At 48.8% G+C, this 26,688-nt stretch overlaps 1 protein-coding gene across 1 annotated transcript in view; it reads left to right on the top strand.

Moving 5' to 3' along the window:
- Positions 1–26,688, top strand: part of LOC147733967 (voltage-dependent calcium channel subunit alpha-2/delta-4-like) — a 961,982-nt gene that overhangs the window by 299,573 nt on the left and 635,721 nt on the right. Inside the window, exons 6-7 of the mRNA XM_086952873.1 lie at positions 13,626–13,757; positions 18,539–18,599. Coding sequence (XP_086808999.1) covers positions 13,626–13,757; positions 18,539–18,599 — 193 coding nt within the window. The remainder of the gene's footprint in view (positions 1–13,625; positions 13,758–18,538; positions 18,600–26,688) is intronic.

The following is a 26,688-nucleotide window of genomic DNA, read 5'->3' as shown; positions in this document are numbered from 1 at the left end:
TGGATGGGAAGTAACCCACACTGTAGCCAGTCACTGAATTAAGGTATTTATTTTTATTTATTTATTTATTTTCTTATATAGCACAGGATTCGACCCCCAAAGGGGTATCTCCGCGCTTGCGCATTGGTACAGATGTTAGACTGATAACTGAATAATTGAACTACCAGCAGATTACAAGGTCGAGTATAGATGAGTTTTAAGGACCTTCCTAAAGGATTGGAAATTTGAATTAGTCTTTAGGGCAAGTGGAAGTGAGTTCCAGAGAATGGGACCTTTATAGGAGATGGCACGCCCTCCCTGTCTTGCCCTCTTAATCCTAGGGACCTGAAGCAGTTGCTGATTACTTGAACGCAAGGACGTCCAGGACTATAGGGGATGAACTTGTCCGTTAAGTATTTAGGGCCTGTACCAAAGAGACATTTGTGTATGGTACAGCAAATTTTGTATTTAACCCGCTGACGAACAGGCAGCCAATGAAGGCTGTCCAAAAGCGGGCAGGAGGGGGTCCTGTGCAAAACATTAAGCACCAGTCTTGCCGCGGTGTTCTGGACCACTTGCAGACGATTAAGTTGTTCCTCATTGGCCGAGATGAACAGGCTATTGCAGTAGTCCAATCTACTGACCACCAACGTCTGGACCAGAGTCTTACGATGATAGTCCGGCAGGAATGGAAAAACACGTCTCAGGAGTCCGATGGTGTGGAAGCATAGAGCAGCAACTTGATTGGCATGTTCTTTAAGCACCAGTGCCTGATCCAGACGTACACCAAGATTTTTAACTGTCTGTTTTGGACTTGGCACTGGCCCAAGATCTGGAGGCCACCATTCTGGGGCCCACAGAAGCGGGGCCTCTACGAATAACATCACCTCTGTTTTGCCTACATTGCATTGAAGGCAATTTGCAGCCATCCAGTTTGAAACCGCCCTCATACCATCCGCTAAAGATTTTCTTATTGCTGGAGTGAGGGACTGGAAAGGGAACAGGAGCTGGGTGTCGTCAGCGTAAGACATCGGGGTGAACCCATATTCTCTCACAATGCCAGCCAAGGGTGCCACATACACATTAAATAGTGTAGGGCTTAGACATGAGCCTTGTGGCACTCCCTTGGTGAGCTCCCTAGAGATGGATTGAAGGGAGCCCAATCTGACACCTTGTGAGCGGCCTGTGAGAAAACTCTCTACCCAGGACAGCGCCACACCCCCTATGCCCACCTCCCGCAGGCGGCCGAGAAGAATCTCATGTGACACCGTGTCGAAGGCAGCGGACAAATCTAACAGCACCAAAATCATCGAGCCCCCTCCATCTAGTGCCATCCGGATCGTATCGGTCACTGAGAGGAGGGCAGATTTGGTGCTGTGATTGGGTATGAACCCCTATTGCGAGGAGTCCAGACCTCCCGCTGCCTGGATGTATTTTGACAGACAGGTGTTCACATGCTTCTCAGCCATCTTGCTAAAGTATGGCAAGAGGGAGATGGGTCGGAGGTTGGAAAGATCCGTCCATGGGTGTGCCGTGTTCTTACGAATAGGGTTCACCACCGCTCTCTTCCACTCCATAGGTACCCGCCCTTCCTTGAGAGAGAGATTTAATACAAATTTGACCTCAGGTCCAATCAAAGTACTCAAGGGAGCGATTATTTTGGCGGGTAGAAAATCATCCGGAGACCCAGATTTTATATGACTGATAAGATTGGAAAAATCAGCATCATTAATTGATGGAAAGGTAGTAAATGAGTGGTCCCCAGGTATGGATGATTTGGGTGGATCAGGAGAGCTGTTCGTGTAACTGGAGGCTGTCATGATTTTATCATAGATCGTATTTATTTTGTTCTCAAAAAACAGAGAGATGTCGTCACAGAGAGGCTGGGAAAAATCATCCGAACTTTCACAGGCCATCGGTTTTACAAAGGTCTGTAGTATTTTGTAAAGTTCTTTAGAGGAATTGCCTGCTTCATCAAGTTGCTGGATAAGACTGTTTTTCCTTGCCAACCTAATGTTTTTATAGTAATTCGATTGGGCCTCTTGATGTGCCTTTTTATTCTCCTCAGTTCGGGTTTTCCTCCATTTCTTCTCTATCTTTCTACAACCCTGTTTCTCTACTCTAAGTGCTTCAGTGTACCATATTTCTTGCTTAGAGGTAGGATGTTGTTTATGCAGTTTTAGCGGTGCTAGTATATCTGCTGCCTTTGTGAGGGAATCAATAAGTTTGGAGAGAGCCGAATCCGCGTTATCTATCTCAGTGAAGATTGGTCTCGTCCATACCCTCTCTAGCTCTTCTGCTGTTATTTTATGCCACTGTCGTCGCCAGATAGGCGGGAGCGGTGGCTTATGGGAGGGTTTAGATACACCCAGTAAGGAAAATTCCACTAAGTAGTGGTCAGACCAACTTATTTGGGTAGCAGGATAGCATCGTATATTGGGGCTGTTGGAGAAGAGTATGTCCAATGTGTGACCTCCTATATGTGTGGGGCCCTTGTGGAAAGATCGGCTAAAAATAATGAGGTTTCTGGGTGCGAAGGGATATCAACATGAATATTAAAATCACCCAAAAGAATAAAATTTTCTTTCACTTTAAAATGCGGTGCCAGTACTTCCACAAGGGATAGGGTAAAGCCCGACATAGGTCCTGGGGGGCGATACACTAGGGCTCCTTTCCAAAAGGTTTTAGCATCAGAGCTTATTTTAAAAATAATAATTTCCATTGATAGACAATGGAATTGCTCCAGTATAGCGACCTTTAAATCTTCCTTATGTAAGATGGCTAATCCACTCCCGGTTTTATTATGGCGGTCAAAGTTTAGAAACTTATAGCCTGAAGGAACCCCTAACGTTATAGCGGGAACAGTGTGGGGTTTCATCCAGGACTCAGTTAAGAAGCATATATCAGGCTGTAGGGAAAACACAAGGTCCCATACTTCCAAATGGTGCTTAGGCAAAGAATGCACATTCAATAAAAAACTCTTCAGGCCGCATTCTAACAAAGGTTTTAATGGCTTATCCCTAACAGTTGGTACAATGTGGGATGCCTGAAACTGACAATTTATGCAAGAAAATGGACCCTCTGGGCATGGCCAAGAGTCTCTATTACATCCTTTCAGAGGGGCAGTACACAGTTGTTTTAAAAAATTACTGGAATACCTTATTCTAGGCGTCCTTATAATTGCAGAGGATCTTCGAGGAGCAAAGCCCATAGCCCCTGGTCCTGGAGGGATGGCTTTATGTCCCTCGCACTTGGGGAAGCTAGAGCGCTCAGTGACCACAGTATACCAAGAGGGGGCTGTGTTTTCAGGCAGTAGCTTAGGTGGACACTATATGGTTGTGCAACAGCTATGGTCTTCTTGGCCCCACAAAAGGACCAGAGCAAAGATACCTATTCCCTCTTTAGATATATACAGACTGAGGGGGACAGTATTTTCTGGCAAGGGGCAGAGCGGACTCACCTTCTCACAGTCGCCAGAATTCCTTCTGGGGCCCTGACGCTGCATGTTTCCCCGCAGCCGTTGCTTGTGACTCCGCGCGGCTTTGAGGGGAGAAACTACAGCTCCCAGCAGGCTCAGCGGTCAGCACCGCCCACCCCAGCCGCAGCGCGACCGGAGGCACTCAAAACAACGGAAGCTCCGCCAGCGTCGCGGACGCGCGCGCGGGCGGCGCCGGGCGAAGCCCGGGCAAAGGGCGGGCCGTCTGTGGCCGTCCAAGGACGTACAAGGACGGGACAGGCCACCCCCCTTTCATCTGCTGAGGACAACTCCAAGGTGAAGGAAACCCATAACAAGGTACTGTTACTTGGATGTTACTTGGAAAAAATCTAAAAACATGGCTCTTTACCCTCTAGTCCGGGAATCTTATTCTCAGGGAGTTACCACTTCAGCGCCAGGACACCGATTGGTATTTGTGCGCTCTATAAGTGTTATAAATAAATAAATAAATAAATTCAATTCCCCCGAGCTAAAAACGCACTACAATAGCAGTTTACTCTGCAACTTTGAGGTAGTCAGAGTATTTTATTTAATTGGGACCCTGTTGCCTAATTCTATCCCTACTCAGTATTATCGACTTCCTCAGAATGAGTAAAGTGGGGAAAAAAACACAAACCCCAGCAGCTACAAGACCAAACACTAGACTGCAGGCGGCAGTACCACAGCCTCTTCCCAGCTTAACAGCAATCGACAAGATGCAACAAAAAACTATTGGGGTCGTGGTTACTGCAATTGAAAATACTGAGAGAAGGCTATCAATTACACCCACTCTATGTCTGCAAAACCAGGGGGGGTGACTGTTCAGTTATTGCAACCAATGTCCCGGATCAAAACTCCTACTTAACATCGTCTTATGTACAATTGCCCTGTGCACAGGTGTCTACAGATACCCCTGTAGTTGTAGAGGACCCACCTATTGTTTTGACTTCCTCCTTTCCTAGGGAAACCCCTACAGTAGGCAAACCACGTCCCAGGAGAAAGAAAGAGAGCCTTCCAAAAGAATCGGGCAAAAAGAACTTGGCCAATCACAACCTGGTGACCCCAATTGTTAATACGTCGCATCAGACCTCAGGAATTCCGTGCTGGGTCACTAATATAGTGGCTGACTTGCAAGCATGCCTGGAGCGGACTATTGTTACCCACATTAAACCCTTGGTGTCAAAACTGGACAGATTATCCTCTATGCTAAATAATAAGGGGGTAGGGATAACAAAGTCAGTAAATCCCCTGGGAAACTCTGCATCCTCATCTGATTCTGATTGTGGTGGTACACCTAAAAGTACATCCAGTGACAGGGTAGCTTAATCAAAAAATCCCTCAAAACAGACTAAAAATCCAGTAACACCAATAACTAATACTGAGTCTGCACATGTTCTACCTCCCCTCCCTCCTAATAGTAACACACACGGCCAAACTCACTTGGCAGTGGGAAATTCCACTGCCAACTCTGATAAAACTGATTCGAAGCCGAAGGAGGGTAAAAATGAAAGTAAACCTAGTACTCTAACGACCAGGAACGTACCACCCAAAGCTTCTTCCTGCCAGCTACTAACCATTAATCTACCCCCGGAAGCACTACCATACGTGGTAGCCCTCACAGGAGTTCCAGTCTTAAGTGATGGGAAAAGAGAAAAGGAGATTGAATTGAAAAATAAGTGCATCCAATGGTTAAGCGCAAACCGACCCCTACCTCCAAATGTCTCAGGGGAAATACTGGCAGTTAGAAGAATAGATTGAATAGGGAGGGGACCTAAAACAGTGTCAGGAGATGTTGTAATAATACATTTTAGGGACACCTCCGCTGTGGATTACATCTGTAATGCCCCCTTTCGCAGATCAAATTCCCAAATATGCCCACTTCACCTGTCATTCTTTTACCCTACTCCCAATTTGAGATTAACCCACCCTAATGGGACTCACTATAATAGGGGAATGTATCCACCATCAAGTAGAATGCAATACAGGCCGACATTTGGAGAGGACTTGTTCCCACATAATTCTACACACCTCCTCCAACCCCATTGGAACAGGTTTAGTGTGCTGGAGGAGGTAGATTGACTCACATCGAAGGGAAATTCCCCACCACAAACCACCAATGAGAGCCCATTAGGAGACGGGCTTTGGAGGAAAATGTTACATTTATCTCCATCGGGGTTGACTCAATATCTTACTCTTTGAGGAGGGAGGGGACCAGAGAAAAGGGGAACCTGGATACCCTCCTTGTAAATGGAGGGGGGATGCACAAGGTTCTGATAAAGCAGTAGAAGGTTGTTTAAAAATAATTTCCTGGAACATAGCCGGGCTAAAAAACAAACTGCTCGCACCAGAGTGGGATTCCCTCATGGCTGCTCACGATATCTGCCGATGCAGGAGACCTGGGCAATGGAGGAGAGCACTAGTCCGGCCTTTGCAACTTACGATATCCTTGCAGTATCTACAGGTAGAGGCCGCCCTCCGGGCGGACTATCAATATGGATAGGCACTCATTTGCGCATCCAGGCAAAACAAATGCAAACAAATTCCCTAGACGTCCAGTGTGTCCTATTAACACCTCAAAGTAAACCACAAGTAGCTATAATAAATATCTACTCAAGGCCAGTTAAGAAGGGGCAGGAATCAAACACAATTAAAGCACTCGATCATTTTATCCAGGGATTGGACCCCTCCATCGCGATAATTTTGGGTGGTGATTTTAACTTCCAGTTCGAGCCTCTGGGTAGTATGGAGTTCTGTGAACAAGACGAGGTAGACTCACTCTGGCGTATCCCAGACCCCAAGATCATTCCAGTTAGGGCATGGACACCGTTGGTGCTCCAGATAAAATCTTTCTCCCTTGCAACATCTCTGCGGGCGTGCAATGGGAGATTGGATCCCGACTGTCCAGGGCTAGTCACCTATAATAGGGCAAACCAAACCTCCATAATTGATTACATCGTGATGGAGGCAAAATATTGGGATAGGCTGAAAGAATTCAGGGTTGTAACAAGGCACGATAGTGACCACAATGCCTTGGTCTTAACCCTTAAGCCTTGGTTCTTCGGCCTAACAAATCCAGTCCCAAATCCTGACATGGTGATGACACCTCTCACAGTAACAAACAATAGGAGATGGATTAAATGGCCCCATTTTGTTAATTCCCCCACCAGGCTTGCAAAAATATACCAGATCGCAATTCCTCGCATAAGCGAGATGGGCGAACCGGCCCTTTGCCGGCAACCCGTAGAAATACATACGCAGCGAGCCATGACACTAGGGGAGGTGCTCTACCCAGTAAGTAGAAACAAACGAAGCACGCCTAGGTAGCACCCCTGGTTCGATTGTACCTGTAAGAAAGTAAAGAGGTATCTCCTTGCAGCAATCAAATTCAAAGATAATGCAAAAATTAGGGCAACTAGACTGCTGTACAAAAAGGAGATCAACAGGGGCAAGAGAGAGTGGGAGGAAGCCAGGTGGGAAGAACTGAGACAAGTGCTCCGTTTAAAGGATGCCAAATCATTTTGGGCTATAATTAATGCTGGCGCAAAAGGGGGGGAGAGGTTGATTTTCCGAACATAGCTCCCTCAGTATGGGAGGTACACTTCGCAGCCCTTTATACAAGCCCCGAGACTGGCGCCTACGTGTATCAACGGCAGGCTCAGATGCCAGGAGTAGACAGGACCCTTCAGACTTCCCCGGCCCTAGACCCCCTGCACGAGCATCGACTGCCGGGGGCCTCGGGCTTGGGCCGTCGGAGGGGCCCGCTGGATGACCAGGAGATGATTTCCTCTCAAAACCTTGAGAGTATTTCTCTCAAGGAAGTGGAGTCTGCTATTGATAGATTGCTCCCAAACAAAGCCCCAGGCCTTGGCAAATTACCTGGCGACCTCTTCCGCTCCCAGCCCCAAATTTGGACTCCGTATCTTGTAGTTTTTTTAATGCGATCCTCCGGGGTTCCAAGTTACCGGAAACCTGGTTGGGAGCTGAGATCGTCCCAATTTATAAGAAGGGCTGCCCGTTATCTCCATCCAACTACAGGCCCATTAGTCTTTTAGACACTACACAAAAACTAATGGGCCGGATCTTACTGGACAGAATATTGGGATGGATAGAGGAACATAAAATACTGACCACTCTCCAAGCCGGATTTAGATCTGGCATCTCGACCCTGGACCAGATTTTTAGGCTGCAGGTTGGCAGCCTCTACCTTGTTTTTGTGGACCTGCGGGCCGCCTTCGACCTTGTGCCCAGGGAGAAATTATGGAGGGTACTGGAAGAACTAGGCCTCCCGTCCTACTTATTAGATGTCTTGATCCGACTCCATGCGGGGAATTACGCCCAGGTGAGGTGCGGAAGGAATGGAAAACTTTCGGCCTGCTTTCCCGTAACCAGGGGTGTACGCCAGGGTTGCGCCCTGGCCCCTACACTTTTTAGCCTTTATGGTAACGGCTTGGTATATGAATTAGATGGAATCAGGGATAATGATGCCCTGAGGTTGGCTACTGGACGGATGCATGCTCTGATGTTCGCGGATGACACCTTGTTGTTATCCCGAACATCAACAGGCATCCAGCGGGTTCTGGATGGGTTTGCAACTTTCTGTGCCTCGAGGGGATTGGAGGTAAACTTGGATAAAACCAAGTTCATGGTTTTCAATCCCCCAAGGCACACCCGCCCGAACCCTGTCTTGAATGGCACCCCGCTTGAGCGGGTGAAAACCTTTGTTTACCTCGGTGTCACGCTAACCGAAGATTTTGACTGGGGTCACCAGGTATCTAGATCCGCCCTGAGACTTTCACAGATTACAGGGGGTATTGGGAAATTTCACAAAACATCACAATTTAAACCAGTTGCCCCTGTTCTTGAAACCTATAGAACGCAGGCCAGGTCAGCAGCTATATATGGTGCAGAAATCTGGGGACACAAGAACGCACTGAGTCTTCTAAAGGTCGAGCAGGCCTTTATGAGAAATCTGGTAGGCCTACCCCGAAGCACCCCTCTCACACCGTTGCGGCTGGATATGGGCCTTGAGTCCATTAAAGATCTGATAGCCGCACGACCCCTGCTCTACTGGAGAAGGCTCTGGACTGTACCGGAGCTTGTTGATTACAGAGCAGAATTCTCTGCAGTCTGGGGGCAGGTCAAGAACAAAAATATACCCTTGCTATCCCACATCAAGGTTCTCTTCTACCAAATTGGCTTGCCTCAACTGTGGGAGTCCCCGGGGGTGAGCTGCCCAAGATTACAGAGGTCAGAGCTGTTGGCCATTTTGAGAAACCATAGCCTTAACATGTTACACTGGTCGACAACTCTGGGTAGGCTATCAACTGAATTTTTGCAGGTGAAAATTGCACCCAAGAGGGAGGAATTTCTAGATCTAGTGCAGCCTCCTCTTGCGAGAAAACTATATACCCAATTGAGACATGGCTGCTTGCCCATTAGGGTGCTGACCTCTAAATGGACTAACTCAAATGAGGGAACCTGCCCAGCCTGCAATAATAGCATAGAAGATATTGTGCATGCTCTGTTCTTCTGCCCAGCGTATAGCAAAATACGGAAATGCTGGTTGTCTCCACTGTGCAGAAACTTGGGACTCAGACAATGCGCACAGGTTTGTAGAGTTTTAACATATGATACCTCCCCTCCTATTGTTTTCTCGGTTTCCCGCTTCCTATATGGTATGTGGCGCAGAAGGACCACCTTTCTGACAAGGATTTAACTGGGGTAATTCCCCTTTTTTCTTTTTTGATAACTTGCTGTTTAATAACTTTTTAACTGCTCGTATTTATGGATTTTATTATTGTGCTTGTATGTATTTTATCTGCACTTTTATGGTCAAGGACCGAAATAAAGTTATCAAATGGAAATATACAGACTAATGGTTCTGGTGTCAGCTTTGGGCATATTTAAACAAATCCAGGGCCCATAATGGGTACCAGCCGAGTGATGGGGCTCATAACTCAGAGTGCAATTGGTAGCCCAAAGGAAAAAATGTATTTGACCCTTTGGCAGAACTTATGCACTAAACCTCTGAGTCTGTGAGATGGCACGAATACTAGGAGGCAATGCTGTGGCTGGAGTGCCACCTTCAGAATGACCTGGGCATCACTGCTGAGAGGCACAGGTTCTGTAAACGCAGACAGCAGATTCATGAGGCTGGCAAGGGTTGTGGCCTCATTAAGGATCATGGCAACCACTCATGAAATAGAGAGACCCATCGACCAGTATTTCAGAAATCCTGATTCAGCAAGAAAACACAAGAAAAGCTTGTATATTTCAGTAATCCTTCTTTAGAAGGAAAAAATGCTATAGCTAAATGGTTAGAAGTCAAGGCGGCTCGCAGAGGGAGTGCTGCGGGTGGTGAGGGGGGCAGGGTGGGGGGTAGTGGAAGTGGACATATGACGGCAAGGAGTAAAGTGAGTATATACATAAATACAACTATTTTTCTTGAGCTACCTGCATCGCCAACTCAGCTTTGATGTGATCAAGGCAACTGCACGTGGTTAAAACATGTGAGAGACAGCATTCTATGTTAAAATAAATTTGAAAATTTGAAATTTGGCACCAGCGAAGTGAGAGTCCCTGTCCTCATTTTTGCGTGATAGCACTTGGATTGCTTTGTTCGAGAGATATATGTGTATATATATATATATATATATATATATACACACACCCACACGCACACATATACATATATATGTGTGTGTATGTGTGTGAATATATCAACATATATATCAAATACAAACTAATTACGTGACACTCCGGGATTTGTAAATTTCACATTTATTTGAAATTAACATATGCATCTACCAAACACCACTATCTCGTTTCAACTGTTTCCGTCTTTTTTCAAGTGGATGAGTCCTTTAACAGTCTTATACTGTTGACTTCATAATCCAATAAGAGGTATTATGGTATAAGTAGAGACTGTAAATGAACTCATCCACTTTGAAAACTGTACTTTTAAAATGGCATGTTTTAACTGAAATCTTGGCCTAACCATAACGTCAGTTTAACCTTTTTTTTTATGTGTTTCTTGGGCTTTTTAAATGTAAAGTAATATTCCATCACCATAAATAAAGCCAACCCCCTCTGGTGGTTGGCCACAAGGCCTGGCCTGTGAACAGGCCCTGTATCCAACTCCCTGCAGACAATCAACGCCCTTTGGCCATGTATGGTGGAGTGTTGGCCGTGGGGCCTGGCCTGAAGCCTGGCCTTGCAGCCAACCCCCATGGGTAGCTAACCCCTGCAGTGCAAAGCCTTCGGCCATGCACAACCGGGATTTGCTGCAGACAGCCAACCCCCTGTGCCCAGCGTAGGTTTTTCTGCAGGGCCTTGCCTCTTACTAGCCAACCCTACGCCAAGTACGTCCTTCTGCAGCACTAAAATATCCAAAGTGAGCCTATTGGCGTTATGAATGTGTGAGTATATCAACATTTATAAAGCAGATCCATCATCTTTCTCCAAAAATCATCAATCTTTTTATTTAAATATGTATTTTAATAATTCTCACAATGCTGTTTATTTAGTTTTTGTTGAAAACTTTATTAGTTTATAGGCAAGATAAACAAACACCCATAACACAGTACAATCCCCCCGCCCCCACAAACAGATCCATTGCGACACCTTACAGTATTGTCACCAAATATCCGGCACATCACCAGTCCTGACCCAAGGCACCCATCAATATCCATCTCTTGTATTACACACCAGAAAGAAAAGACAATACATTCCCAACCAGCTAGGCGCACCATTCAATAAAGACAAGAGAGCCAAAACCCCCCAGAATTTCCCATATTTCTTATGACATCCCCTGCCACGACAAATTTCCCTTTCCATTAATCTACAATGTTCCATACCGACCACCCAGTCTTGGTGTTGGGGAAGTGTCCCCGAGCACCATTTCCTAGCTTTGTCACGTTTCGCCACCATACATCCTAAATTCACTAAGGTCTTGTGAAAGTGTGTGGGGTCCGTCTGTCCCCATACTCCCAGCAGGGTAAGCCAAGGCAGGAGCTCCAATGGTGTCCTTGTTGCATCCTCCAAGGTACCCATCATCATCCCCCAGAGACTGTTGAGTTTAGGGCAGATCCAGAGTGCTTGATAAAATGTGCCCTCCTGACCGCATCCCCTAAAATAATCGGGATCCGTAGCTCTGCCCAGCGTATGAAGCAGTATGTGTGTACAATAGACTCTGTAAGATTTTAAATTGGATCAAACTGAGAATCTCCGGGAGGGCCACCTCCGCCACAAGCATTCATGCCTCCTGCCAATCATCTTCATCCAAGTCCCCATTATCCCATAACCATCAATCCCATGGACCGCTCAGGGTGGTGTTTGTATTTCTCATCAGGGCCTCATATATTCGGGAAATCAACTTTTCCCCCACAGGGTCATCTAGTAACCTAGTAACCTTGTTTCCTCATCTGGCGGGACGGTGTGAAAGAGGGCAGCTCACAACTGAGTGTATTTCAACCATTGCGCAGTAGGCATCCAGTATTCTGTCAGCAAAGGAGCAAATTGGACCACCCCATTGGCGTCCCAGACATCTGCAAGGGTCGAAAAGCCTATTTCGTCCCACCATAGAAAACCCATCAGGGCTGCCGCGCGTGTAATTATATAGCGCTGTCCCGCAGTGGTGTTCTCGGGGACAGCCTGTTTCCCCAACCCATCTCTTTGGTTAGTTTCCTCCAAGTCCTAACCACTGTTTCCATATCTGGACACATATTTCACCCTCTTCATCCTTTCCTCTGCCTATCTTCTGGGAGCTCGACTGATACAGAGAGGCATCAAGAGGGTCATGACTACAGATAACAAGACATTAAAGAAGTAGGATGTCTGAATGTTAGGTTTGAAAACGATATGTAAGTGTTGTAAACATTTTGAGAGCTATTGAAACGTAAAGCAGGGGGCAGAAGTGAGTTCATATTCCTAAACTTTTTCAAGGGAGTGAATGGGTCAGAGAGGAGGTTGAGAACAACCACAAATGCATAAGCTAAGTAGATGTGCACAAACTTGCAAGGAACGCGATAGAGATTTGCTCAAAACTAAATATTTGTGCGAGAGAAGCCTCATGAGAATGTTAAACTTTGTATCGATTGCAGAAGTAGTTTTACCTTTACACTCGTCTTTGAGAATCAGTCCCACAGATTTTAAAAAGTATTTTGGCTTCAGATGTTGTGTGTGACCAATGAGATCTTGGCTTCTCGGTGCCACAAGAAAGCCTAGATCACAAAGAATAGAAACGTTGTACAATTTCTTTGTAGACACATTTTTGGAATGTAAATGTAAATTGATACTTGTATAGCGAACTACTCACCCGCAAGGGTCTCAAGGCGCGTGTACGAATACCGCTGTGGAACCCATCCTGGCCTTCCCTGTGAGGCGTCCACTCCTGGGCACCCCCAAGGCGGAGGCCAGGCATCCTTAGCGTTGTGGGGGCCGTTGTGGAGATTAAGCAAGCTATTGCCCAGAGTTGCAGAGTGGGGCCCATGATTAGAATAGGCACTGAGGCGAAAATTATCAGGTCCATGGAATTTTTGAGCGGGGAATTGAACCCTGGTCCCGGGCTAGACCTCTGCATCAGGGTCTGCCGCTCTAACCATTGAGCCACACTTCTACACAATGTGACGCATTTAGGTGGGGCTAGTCTGAATATGTATTATTAAAAAAGGGCAGTTTGTGTCCGTTGCAGTCTAATTCATTAATGAGCAGCCTCTGAGGAATTCAAGCTGGAACTGCGCTTAGCCCGAAGCTGCCGGAGATGCCATTTTGAAACCAATTCGCTACACATGCTGAAAGGTTATTTTTGAAAATTTACTTTTTAAAAGCACATTGGTTCGTTTGAGGAATGGGAAATAAATGTGCCAAAAGAGTTTCTTACTTATAAGGTTATTATTGACTTTTAACTCTATGCTAATATAATTACACTTCCTATAACATATCCCCTAGCCTCCTCAAATGCAAGCGGCTTCCTTTCTCTGTGGGATCTTGTCAGGTTTATAGCCCCAGTATATCCATGTTTCATAGATACTTTCCCTCATTTGGCAATACTTTAACCGCATTTGTGGCCACAAATTTGATTGTGAAGGCACACCTGTTTGCTGTATAAGTGTAAAACCATTTGTTTTTATTGTGTATCATCTTTTTCTCTCATCTCCTTTTCTTTGGATAGATCCTGATATTCTGAATGGCGTTTACATGTCTGAGGCCTTAAACCCCGTGTTTGTGGAGAACTTCGAAAAGGACCCAACGTTAACTTGGCAATACTTCGGCAGCTCTACCGGCTTCTTCCGGCTCTACCCAGGTGTGTACACTTAGTGCAAGAAAAAGTGAGTTGCAGATAACTATAAAGTGTAACTTTCCAATAACACGTACAAGAGATGTCTTCTCGCCTGCCACCCCATGGAACCATGTTCCTCTATCGGAGTACGTGATGAGGTGATACCTCTGCTGAAGACAACTACTGCTAGGTATAGATTCCAACTGGTGTGGGTAAAGATGATTACTTTGCATTCATAATCTTGTCGCTGGGTTTTCACTACATCCGTGTGCCTTGCTCTATAGTTTGAGAGTGGTGCAGGGTGTAGACCAGCATTGGACCAGGACGAGGAACAGTAATGCAGAACAAATCTGGTCTAGAACAGTGTAGATGAGGTAAGAATTTCTGGGGAGAAGGGCAAGAAATAGATGGTTAAATGGTTGTGGTAGGAAGAATAATGAAGAGAAAAACTAGGATCAAAAACCTCAGTCGCTGCCTTGGTTCTATTTGCCCCATCACAAACAGTAGTGATATTTACATTCAACGGATGGCAAGGATGTAGATGGAGAGTGTCTCTTCCCAGAGACTTCCTGTAATGTCAGATGCAGCCATGTCATCATATCCTGTTTATCTTCGTGCCATCAGACCCTAGGGAGGGATGCACTACATTCCAAAGCAAACCGCCTCTTGGAGCTCTTCTGGCATGAGATCTTTATTCAGTTCCTTAGAAATGCCTTGTCTCGTCTCCTTAGCAACTGTGTCATGCTGTGAGCAGGGGCCATCATCCTTATCCGGATACAGTGTCAGATGGAAGACACCTTTGGATTCAGCAAGGGGTGCATCACATTACCACCTTGTCTCAGTGAATGTATAGTTTTCTCATGGGATTCTTTCCATAGCATCACTGTAAGAATGTTTCCCATTTTTACCTCCCTTAAGTCACTGGAAAGGGATCGCTTGGCATCTCGTAAGATGGGTGTATTCTTGTTCCTACTGTTTTAATTTCCATCTCACTTTCTTAATTTCTTTGATTAGCTCAGTTCTTGTTCAATATTTCTAGAACCTGGGGACAGGACTTCAACATGCATTCGTAGGGAGCTGGTCATTGTAGATAAAGGTACCAGTTCAATTCATTCTGCCAGGTCACTATCTGCCTGTGTACCATGCTATCTACTGTTCAGCTCTTTCTTTGCTTTCGCTCCACAGTTATCCGATTGCAGCTATTGTGGCCTCCTGAATTGTCCTTCTTCATTGTTGTTCTGCAGAGGCTCATGTATTGAATCATTGGATGCAAAACAGATTTGTTTCTGACAGACCAATGATGTGCTACTAAAATGCACTTCTTGCAAGACATTGACCCATGTTTATTTAAGGAGATTAAGGGTGTCATTAGTAGGAAGCGAGAGCAAGTTGATTTGATATAAATTAAATTGACAATGACAGCCAAGAGGACAGCCAACCCTGGTCTTTCATTGGTCCACATTGTAATTTGTCATTGTGAGAACTCGACGACTGTGATTGACAGTATATAGTTGAGCAATAGGTAATAGGGGATATGATGGTAATGTTGAAGGAACTCATCATAACATTAAAGAGCTAATTCTGATGATGTACATACACAGACAACGATGCTACCGCTGTCTCTTTCTCTTGCTTTTTACACTGCCTTGCTCTGATACCCTGGTAACTATGTTTCTCCTTCTCTTTGTGTGTATCCATTGATATGTTGTGGTTTCCTCTCACTTTCTCTTTCTCCCTCTCTGTCTGTTTCAATTTTTTTCCCCGTGTCTTTCTGTCCTCTTGCTTTCCTGTCTATCTCTTTCTGGTCCTTCTCTCTCTCTATAATATTTTTTCTCTGTGCTATTCCTCTTTTTTTGCATCTTTACCTCTCTCTTGTTCTCTCCATCATGCTCCCAGAATCTCACTTTTTCTCAGTTTCTCTCTCGACCCACATTCTCGTCCCTCCCTTCCTGGCTCATACTCAATCCATCAATTAATCAAGGATTTATAGAGCGCATTACTTAACCATGTGGGTTTCAAGGCGCTGGGAGGGGAGGTTCGGGCAGCTCCAAGGTCATTCGAAGAGCCATGTCTTGAGGCCCTTTCAGAAAGTTTGCAGTGTCAGGCTTCTTCTGATGCTGAGGGGGAGTTTGTTCCAGGTCTTGGCCGCGATGTAGGAGAAGAATCTTTCCCCCGTTCTGCCTCTGTGGATGCCGGGGACCTCAGCAAGCGCTAGGTTGGTGGAGCGTAGGTTTCTCTTGGGGCTTGGAAGTAGATTCTTTCATTAAGGTATTGGGGTCTGGTGTTATGGAGGGCTTTGTAGGCATGTGTGAGCAGTTTGAAGGTTACTCTCTTTTCGACGTGGAGCCAGTGGAGGTCACGGAGGTGCTGGGTGATGTGGTCATGTCGTGGGATGCTGAGTGTGAGTCTGGCTGCAGCATTCTGGACAGTCTGGAGTTTGTGAAGGAGTTTTTTGTTGATTCCGGCGTTGATTGCGTTTCCGTAGTCCAGCCTACTGGTGATGAGTGTATGGGTGACAGTCTTCCTGGAGTCGGGGGGGATTCATTTGAAGGTCTTGCGGAGTAGGAGTAGGGTGTTGAAGCATGTGGAGGACACAGCGTTGATCTGGCAGTTCATGGAGTGTGAGGAGTTATGATGCTGAGGTTGCAGGTGTGGTCCGTGGGGGTGGGGATAGGGGGGTTTTCCGAAGGCGGGGGCCACTAGGTGTCATCCCATGCGGAGGGGGTGGGTCCAAGGATGAGGACTTCAGTTTTCTCCGATTTGAGCGTCAGGCAGCTGCTGCTCATTAAGGATGCAACATACTTTATTCCTTCCTGGAAACTGTGCCTGGTGATGTCGGGTTCCTTTGTGAGGGAGAGGATGAGCTGGGTGTCGTCAGCATAAGATACTGTGCTGAGTCTGTGTTTCTGATGATGGTTGCAAGGGGGGCCATGTACATGTTGAAGAACGTGGATTCCCCTGAGGAAGGATCGTTGGGGTACTCCGCATCTGATCTCTGTGGGTTCGGAGAGGAAGGGCAGGAGTCTTTTTCTTTGTGTTCTGCTAGAGAGAAAGGAGCAAATCCAGTCTAAAGCAGTTCCCTGTATGTCAGCATTGTGGAGTCTGGCTCTAGTGTGTGGTGGGAGACGGGTGGCGTAGTTTTTGGAGGTTGTTGGGTCGGTTCTGTGGTGTTGTTCGTCAAAGTTGTCTTAGTGTGTCCTGATCTTGTGGTGGAAGAAGGAGCTGAGTTTGTTGCAGAGGTCCTGGGAGAGAGGGACGTTGGTGGTTTCGCTGTGGGGTCTGGTGAATTCTTGTATGATGGTGAAGAGTTCCTTGGAGTTGTGGGAGTTGGAGAGAATTCTGTCCTGAATTAAGTTTCTCTTTGTTGATCTGATGAGTTGGTGGTGTGTCTTGGTGGCACCCTCTGTAGGCATTGAGTGCTTCTGGGGTTTTGCTGTTTCTCCATTCTTTCTCCAGTCATCAGCACGAGCGCTTTGATTCTAGGAGGTCCGGGGTGAACCTGGCGGCTTTTGTGTTGTGTCGTCTGTCGGAGTTCTGGAGAGGGGCAAGAGTGTTGGCACAGTTGGCGATCCATTGGTGAAGGTTGTTGTCTGCATTGTTGGTGTCTGTCATGGTAGGGGGAGGAGTGCGGTTGAGGGTAGTGGTGAGGTGTTCTTCGGTGATCTTGTTCCAGTTTCTGCAGGTGAGGCGTGGCGTCAGCTTGTGTGCGGTGGGTTTCGAGAAGGAGAAATGGACGCAGTGGTGGTCCTTCCAGAGAGGTACTGTGGTGTGGCTGAAGCGAATGTTGTTTTCTCTGGCGAAAATGGGGTCAAGAGTGTGTCCCGCTGTGTGAGTGGGGGTGGAGACCAGTTGCTTCAATCCAGTGTTGGCGAGATTCTCTAGAAGGGCGGTGCTGTTGGGGTCGCTGAAGTTGGAAATTCAGGTCTCTGAGCAGTACATAGTTTGTGGAGGCGAGGCAATGGGGGATGTAGTCTGTGATGGTGTTGGTGAATGGGGAGCAGGGTCCTGGTGGTCTGTAGGTGAGAATTCTGTGGAGTGTCATTCTGGGGTTAGGGTGGATCTTGATGTGTTCCATCGAGGGTGAGGCGGCGTTCAAGATGGAGATTGTCAGTCTAAGGGAGCTTTTGTGGACAATGGCGAAGCCTTCTCCGGGTTGCTTGGGGCGGTCTTTCCTCAGAATCTTGTTTCTGTCGGGGATGGTGGTAGCGATGTATAGAGTGGAGCTGGCGCTGGGGCAGGTCTCTGTGAGGAAGGCGCTGTGAGGCGAGAGGGTGTTGAAGATTCCCCAAGCTTCTACTGAGTGTCTGCGCAGGGAACGTACGTTGAGGAGGATGCAGTTTAAGAGTTTGAGTGCACTGGCGTCCAGTTGGTTGGCTGTAGCTGTCTGGGTCTGCAGGTGGGTAATGGTGTGGCAGCAGTGTCGGCAGGAAAACAGGCCTTGGGAATTGCTCTGCATCGAGAGCTGGCAGTTGCTGTTGCTCCCAGGGTTGAGGGCATGGAGAGTGCTGGGGTCGTAGCGGCGGGTGTGTCTGAGGACCAGGGTCCCTGGCGCTGGTCGCAGTTAGATTGCGAATGGGAGTAGAAGGGCTTGCCTTTGGAACTCCAGTGGGTGCCTGCTTCGTGCATCAACATTTAGTATTCTAATTCTATCTCTCTATTTTCCTTTTAACTCTCTCTCTGTGCATTCGATTTGACTCCCCACTTCGCAAACACATATACCATGTTGTTAAAAATGCAATGAAGAAGTAGAGACGCATGGTTTAGCTCCATCATGGGGGTTTTCATGTTTGTCAATGTCTTTTCAGGTATCAAATGGGCGCCTGACGACAACGGAGTCATCGCATTTGACTGCAGGAACAGAGGCTGGTAAGTTCACTGGATATTACTTCCTCATTATGTTCCCCTCTGTCACTGGGATGGTATGTGTTTGTTTTTATTCATCCTTTATTCCTAATCAATGACATTAGCATTTATTTTGTCACCCACTTTACTGCATGATGAAGAGAACACAGATCAGTTAACAGCATATGCTTTTCAGTTATTGCACAATCTGATCAGAATCATATCCAATCTGTTGAGATTTTGTCTCGTTTAGAGGTGGACGGAGACAGGACAGCCGCTAAGTTTTAGCACCTGTCCCATCTTCCCACCTTTTTCATCACTCATCACATTTACAATGCAGGGGATGGTGGTTCGCAGGACAGTGCAGCCGCTTCCAGCTCTGCTTCTAGATCTACCATTAAGAAAACCCAGCATCGGGGGCGTGGCTAGCAGCCAACGATGGCGGCCGCAGCTTAGGGAGGCTCCTGGGCAGAGGCGGCTTGCCGCGATAAATCCGCATTAAAATCCTGATCTTTACCGGCAGAAAGGGGCGGACCGGACCCGGTGTCCGAGCAGCGAGCAGCGTTACAGTTTATGCGAGCGGCGGCGGCCAGAACGGGCGAAATCACGCGCACGAGAGGCGGAGGAGGAGCTGGGCCTGCCGGCAGCCGAGAGGCCGCGGATCACCGGTGTCTTGGACCCCGGCCGGAAGTGTCACGCAAGCGGGGGTGAGTGGCAGGAAGCGCCGGCTCCCCGAGCGCGTCACCCCGACGGCACCGCAAAGCCTCCCTCCCGCCCGCCCGGGCACAGGGGCACACACCACGAAGGCCCGCCAACACTCCCCGGACTCACCTGCATCCACCAGCAGCGCGGCGGGAGCTGCATAGACTCAACCGAGCGCCGCCATTACCCGGCCATAACGTCGGAAGACGCCAGACCCTGTCAGCGGCCGGCAGAGCTACTCAGCGGCAGGCAAAGGTACGCGGCAGCCACAGCAGGCGTGGGGTGCAGAAAACACAAGCTCTCCATCGGCAGCACCGGGGACCTTACACACGCGGCACAGCCAGTGAGGCTCGGGCCTGGGCAACACCCACAACAAGGGGACATTTCAGAGAGGCGTACCGCGACGGCCCGGCCGGTGTGAGACGCACCTGACAGCGCACCGCCGACCTCCCCCCCTTGAATCTGTTGCCGGGGGGAGACTTGGCGCCTGGCCTCTACGCAATCGTTAAGAGAGCGTCACATAGCTGCACAACGGCGGGGAGACACCACCCCCCACTGCAGTGACCGCATACCCCGACGCAGCCTGCGGCCGGAGCGCAAAGAAACAGCCCTATGCATCCCGCGCGCGAGTACTCTACCCACCAAGCAGTTCAATTAACGGCAGCACCATGTCCAACAGGGGCCCCAGGAACACCTCGACCCAGGCCAAATTGGACAAGTTCGCATATGAGCGGCAATCACCGCCCCAAGACCAACGCAGGACCGCCGGAAAAGCGTCTGAGACGGAGGGGGCGAAAAAGGCCACGCTTGACGATGTCCTGGCAGCACTGGCCCAAGTACAAACGACGGTGGGGGCCACGGCAACGGAAGTCACCCTGATAAGAGCGGATCTCCAAAAAATGAACGAAAGGGTCAAACAGGTCGAGGTGGTCACTAAGTCACTGGTTGAAGATGTGTCCGAACTGCAAATTGCGGTGGAACGGCTGCAAACGGACAACAAGCTGCTTAGGGATAAGCTGGACGACCAGGAAGGGCGCTCCCGGCGCAATAATGTCCGAATTTTAGGCGTGCCAGAATCTGAAGACACGGGGGCGATGGACCTCTATGTGGAGGACTTGGTCAAAACTCGGCTCAAGCCCAAGGGACTCTCGAACTTCTTCTCCGTCGAAAGGGCACATCGAGTTCCGGGAGGGAAGCCCAAGCCCGGGACCACACCGCGACCGATACTGGCTAGGTTGTTCAATTTCCGAGATCGAGATGCCATTCTGCAGGCCGCTAGAGTGGCACCGGCCATCCAAATCCAGAACTCAAAGATTGCTTTCTTCCCGGACTACACGGCTGAGGTGTCTCGGAGACGGAAAACGTTCCTGGAAGTAAAAAAGACCTTGAGGGACAGAGAGCTGCCGTACTCAATGCTATTCCCGGCTAAGCTGCGGGTGGTGGCGGACAAGAAAGTGTGGATCTTCGACTCCCCTGAAACAGCCCGGGACTGGCTGGAGGGTTGGCACACCGTTGGACGACAGCGCAAAACACACAGACCGGATCGAGACCGTGGAGGAGACAGCAGAACGGGCTCGCAAACATCGGGACGAGTGGAGGGAGCGGGGCGCTCACCGGCCCATGGGTTCGAGGGAGGAGGCGAGGAAGAATGAACCCGACCTTGGACTCAGACCACTAAACAGTCGCCAAACGCCGAACTAACATATACTTTCCACAGCTGCACGTAGACGCCGGCATGGCTGCCCCAAAAGCCTTCAGGGAAGCCGCCTGCCTGGGGAGACGCTCTCCCCCCCTACAAGCAAGTACTCTGGTTTTGGGATGGGTAAAGCACTCTGCTAAGTTGGGGTGGCGGGCAGTTGGAGGTCCGTTAAGCAGGGGGGCAGGGAGGGGGGTTTGTTTTGAACTGTTTATGTTAGGAAAGTGCATAATGGGTCGAAGACAATGTTTCAGTACCTATGGGAATCGGACCATGTTGATGGGAACGGACAATGACACTATGCCCCCATGAGGACTCTGAACACTTTGCTGCGCGACGACGCAGCCGGTACACTGGTTACGTCTCTGGGGCACTGCAGCATATACCTAACACTACCTGATGGCTAACAATCCCGCACCGGCAGAGGGGGGGAATCACTCTGACACACAATGCCCACCCCTAACCTTGATGTCCTGGAATGTGAGAGGTTTGGGGGACAAAGTTAAGCGGGGATTGGTGTTGACGGCAATTAAGCGCCTGCGACCTACTGTGGCCCTGTTGCAAGAGACACACCTGGTGGGGGGGGCTACGAAGGCCTTGGATAGGCGTGGCTACAAAATGTGGGCCCATTCTGCTTTCACGTCCGGCTCCAGGGGGTCCGGCATTCTGATACAGAAGAACTCACGTTTCATGCCCCTATCAATTAAAACGGATGATCAGGGCTGCTTCGCGGCTGTGCAGGGACAGTGGGAGGGGAAACTCTTTAACTTGGTGTCAGTGTATGTGCCTCCGGCTCTGCATTCGGTCCACCTCCCAAGACTAGGGGACTTCCTTTTAACTCTCCCCGAGGGTGAGACCATACTAGGGGGTGACTTTAATGCGGTAGTGGACCCACAACTGGACAGGCACCCCTCCCCCAACCAGACAGGGGCGGAAACATACTTCCGAAGATTCACCTCAGCCATGGGCATGACTGATATCTGGAGACACTTACATCCAGGCACGAAACAGTACACATTCCACTCCGCGGTGCATGGCAGCCTGTCTCGCATCGATTATTTCCTGTCACTGGGGGAGGCCCTTTGTCTTGTAGATACCCTGGTGATTCACCCTCGTGGTATTTCAGACCACTCACCGCTCACGCTGACACTCTCCCTGCAGACGAGGGCACGTAAGCGCATTTACCCCATGCACGCATCATATTTTAAAATCCCACAAGTTCGCAAAGCACTCAAACAAGCCACAAACCACTACTTTCTTGAAAATACCCACTCGGTGCGCTCCCCGGCAACATTATGGGAGGCCTATAAAACGGTTCTGCGGGGGCAGGCCATTAACGCTATCACCGGACACAAGAAACAACAATCTCAGGAACTGGCCGACCTAGAGATTACGTTGAGGGAGCGGACCGCGATGCACGAGTCCCACCCTTCTCCCACTGCCCTGCACGCACTCACTCTCCAACAGCAGCTATACAATGATCACCTGCGGGGGATGGTCAAGGGGCACTTAACCGACACTCAGAATAGGATCTACGAAGTGGGGGACAAGGCGGGGAAAATGCTGGCGTGGCTCGATAAACGTGAGGGTCGCTCCAGGGGGGTCCAATGTCTTAAAGATGAACAAGGGGAGACACACACAGATCCAAGGCACATTACAGAACTACTTGCGTCCCATTTTGAGCGAGTGTACACCCCGGCTCGTACAATTACGCCTGAGAGTGCCAGGGCGCTCTTAGCACCAATTGTGGTTCAGACCCTCTCACCGGAGGCGTCGTGCGAGCTGGAGGCCGACATCACAGCCGACGAGATCCAACTGGCCATAAAGGCGCTAAACCCGGGCAAGGCACTGGGACCAAATGGGATACCCATAGAGTGGTACCAAGTGATGCCGGACACCCTCAGCACGCACCTGCTGGAGATGTTCAAGGACTGCCTGGCGAGGGGTTCCCTTCCACCAGACCAGCGGGCGGCTACTATAATACCAATCCCCAAGCCGGGTAAACCCCCGGAGGACTGCTCCTCCTATCGGCCAATTTCCTTATTAAACGCGGAAGTGAAAATCTTGGCCAAGCTTCTGGCGCAGCGGATCCTGCCCCATCTGTCCTCCATAATACACCCGGATCAGTCCGGGTTTATGCCGCACAGGAACACAGCGCTGAATTTGCGGCGACTGCATGGTATCCTGACCAGAGCTGACACCATCACCACACCGGCAGTAATCCTAGCACTTGATGCCAAAATGGCATTTGACCTGGTGGAGTGGGAGTACCTTTTCGAAACGCTGACGCATATGGGGTTCGGGCCTCGCTTTCTAGCATGGGTAAAACTGCTGTACACGGCCCCGATGGCTCATGTGGTGGCGAACGGCCACATTTCCCGCACTTTCCCGCTGGGTCGGGGCACGCGTCAGGGGTGCCCTTTGTCGCCCCTGTTGTTTGCCATCTCCCTGGAACCACTCGCAACTCTCATACGAGCCTCCCCCCTCCTCAAGGGTATACCAGGGAACGGGGGTTGGGAAGACCGCCTGTCCCTCTACGCAGACGACATGCTGCTGTATCTAACGGACCCCGGGGAGGGAATTCCGGCCTTGCTCCATATTTGTGACACGTACGGCAGGATCTCAGGCTACACGCTAAATTGGTCCAAATCAGAGCTGTATGTCCTACGGGGTCCGGCTCCTGACCTTGACGATACTTGCCCGCTGCGTTTGGCGGGATCATCCTTTAAATATCTGGGCATTCACGTCACTAAGGACCCGGCTGAATTCGTAGACAAAAATCTGAAGCCCCCCCTGGATAGACTCAAGCGGGATGTTGAATTCTGGTCCGGCCTGCCGTTAACACTCCTCGGCAGGGCGGCGCTTTACAAGATGATGGCGTTGCCGCGCTTCTTGTACGTCCTCGACAATTCGCCCTACCCGGTGCCACCCAAATTCTTCCAGAAAGTAGCGGCTCTAGTTTCCAGCTTGCTGTGGGGCAACCTCCCGGCGCGAGTGGCGCAATCTAAGCTACACAGGGACTGGTACGACGGGGGCATTGCGCTACCGAATCTGAAACTGTATTATTGGGCTGCACAATTGAGGCCCATTAATCAATGGATACACGCACCGCATACCGAGCCAGCATTTCACTCGGACAGGGAGCAGTTGGGCGCTGACAGTCTGCTGGGTCCACTATATGATCACCGCAAGGTGCGTACTCTGATCGGCCCCACCAAGTTAACGGTGCAGATATGGCATGCAGCTACAGCAGCTCTGGGCTGGAAGGGGAAGATCACGAGGATGACCCCTCTATGGGACTCTCGCGCATTAGGCAACCTGAGGAACACCAAGGGGTTCGCACAGTGGGACACGATAGGCATCTCCGTGGTGGGTGACCTGTGGGAGAGGAATGAAGTGCTCCCCTTTGCCCGACTAAAAGAACTCTACGAGCTCAATGACAGGGAACTCTACAGGTACATTCAGGTCCGCCACGCACTACTTGCAGCCATTCCGGCAGACACACAACTCCCAGAGTCCTCACCCTTGGAAGATCGCCTACTTACAGATTACATGCTAGAACGGGCTACATCCCTCACTTACCGTAAGCTCCTCAATAATAGCCCTGACCCCACATTACACCTGAAAGAGAAGTGGGAAGGGGAGGTTGGCGACATGGATGAATACGAATGGAACGCAGCTCTTGGGTCGCCTAAAGAAATAGGCATCTCGGCGCGCATGCGGCTGGTGCAATTTAAGATCCTACACAGGGTTTACTATACAAGGACAATGCTGCATCGCATACATAGAGCGTCCCATCCCTATTGTCTGCGTGGGTGTGGGGAGGAAGGCACGTTCATCCATACTATATGGGACTGCCCCAAGATCCAGGAATACTGGAAACAAGTACTCCGCACACTTTCACAGGCGCTGGATCACTCCATACTACCTGACCCAAGGAGGTGCTTACTAAATATTTGGGAACCCACTGACTTGTCCCGGTATGAGCAACTCTGGGTCACGGCGGGGCTAATGGTAGCGAAACGCGACATAGCACAGCGCTGGGGGGCAGCAGAACTCCCAACCAAATCCCAGTGGTGCTTGAACATGGATCGAGTAATGTTGACCGAGCGAGCAGTGTATGTCAACCGAGCCTGCCCCGGGAAATGGAATAAGATTTGGCTGAAGTGGAATGAGTACAGAGGGGACATCTGTGAACCCTTGCGTGAGGATGAGTGGGATGATTCCGACGATGAGGGCGAGGAGGGCTAAACCCGGGCGGGAGGAGGGAATGTGGGGGGGGTGTGGGCGGCTGCAAAGGGTCACCTTTTAGTGCATAAACGAATAAGTCCGAGGGGGTAGGGGCGGGTGGGGAAAGTAGAGACATGTGCGCAGTGGGTGGGCTGTCAGGATCCCAAACTCTCGAGGGACACTAGAGACTTGAAATGCACTGATTCGTGTCAGACCTCACTACCTTTCCTAACTGTTGATGTTCTGTGTTTGTTGTTTTTCAAAAAAACGAAAAAAACTCCATCAAAACCTCAAACTACTGCATTGAATAATTGCTCAACTGGCACTTTTACTGTTTCGGCTCTTTACACCAAGACTTGTATTAACACTATGGTACGATTATCCTTATTGGCTGAAAATTTCTATGTACACTGATCCTCAGATAGCGGCCGGCCCTCAGGGTTGTAGGCATTCCGCTGTGTGCTATGCAAAGTGCAATAAAGGTTTTAAAAAAAAAAAAAAAAAAAAAAAAAAAAGAAAACCCAGCATCTGTATTGTGCTAGAGACGTCATCCTGTTTAGAGCAGTCCTGGGCGCCATTCTCACCGGTGTTGTTCCATCCACAGGAAGACTGCACAAATGTGCTGTGGGAAAATACTGCCAGCACTTCAGGACATTCCTGTTTTTTTCCAAAAGCAAAGCCCCCTCCCCCCTCGTCCTCCTAATCATCACTGTTGTTTTCACCATAGACACTCCCAATATGTAGACAGAAGCAGCTTAGTGGGAAAAAATTCAGAAATGTCAGTAAACTCCTGTTCTCTTCCAGGGGATACTCATCAATAGTCATAAGCACTGAATAGTCCCGCCCTCGTGCGGGACCCCGGAGCAATAGCCAATAATATGCATATATCTACATATATATATATATATATATATACATATACATATAAATACACATATAATAACTATATATATATAGATAATATGCATTATACATATGCAGCCTAAAATAACCATACTAGGCTCAAAAGACTGCCCCCAAATGCCTGAAACAAATCTTTACATTTGTAAAATAAAGACATATAAATGACATTATATGAAAATGCAAAGAAGAAAGCACTGCCTTTGTTGTCTTTGAAACACACCACCTTTATTTTCAAAGGTAAAACAGGCAGGACCATAGAGGCAGCTTTAGCCTAGATAGGCTGCATTGTAACAATAGGAAAAAAACTGGCGCCGTGCCTTTAAGACCTCTGTGAGCCTCCAGGCTCCCATCATGCACCACAGGTGACAGTTAGGTCAGTTCTTTTTTCCGGCTCCTTCTGTTAGGATCCTGGAGCATTGAGCTCGCCAGTTGGTGATTTTATTTCGCTTTTTTCTGGTAGTTCTTTCAATTTTTTGTCATTACTCGACATCTTTAGTCTTTACCTGACTAATTCAACAATTTTTGTGGGTTTTTTGACCTTTTTTTCCAGTCACAATGCCTGCCTTATTTAGTAAGTGCCCG

This window comes from Lissotriton vulgaris, chromosome 1_2 (genome assembly GCF_964263255.1).
Source record: "Lissotriton vulgaris chromosome 1_2, aLisVul1.2, whole genome shotgun sequence".
Taxonomy (NCBI): domain Eukaryota; kingdom Metazoa; phylum Chordata; class Amphibia; order Caudata; family Salamandridae; genus Lissotriton; species Lissotriton vulgaris.
This window is presented reverse-complemented; position numbering and strand designations above follow the sequence as displayed.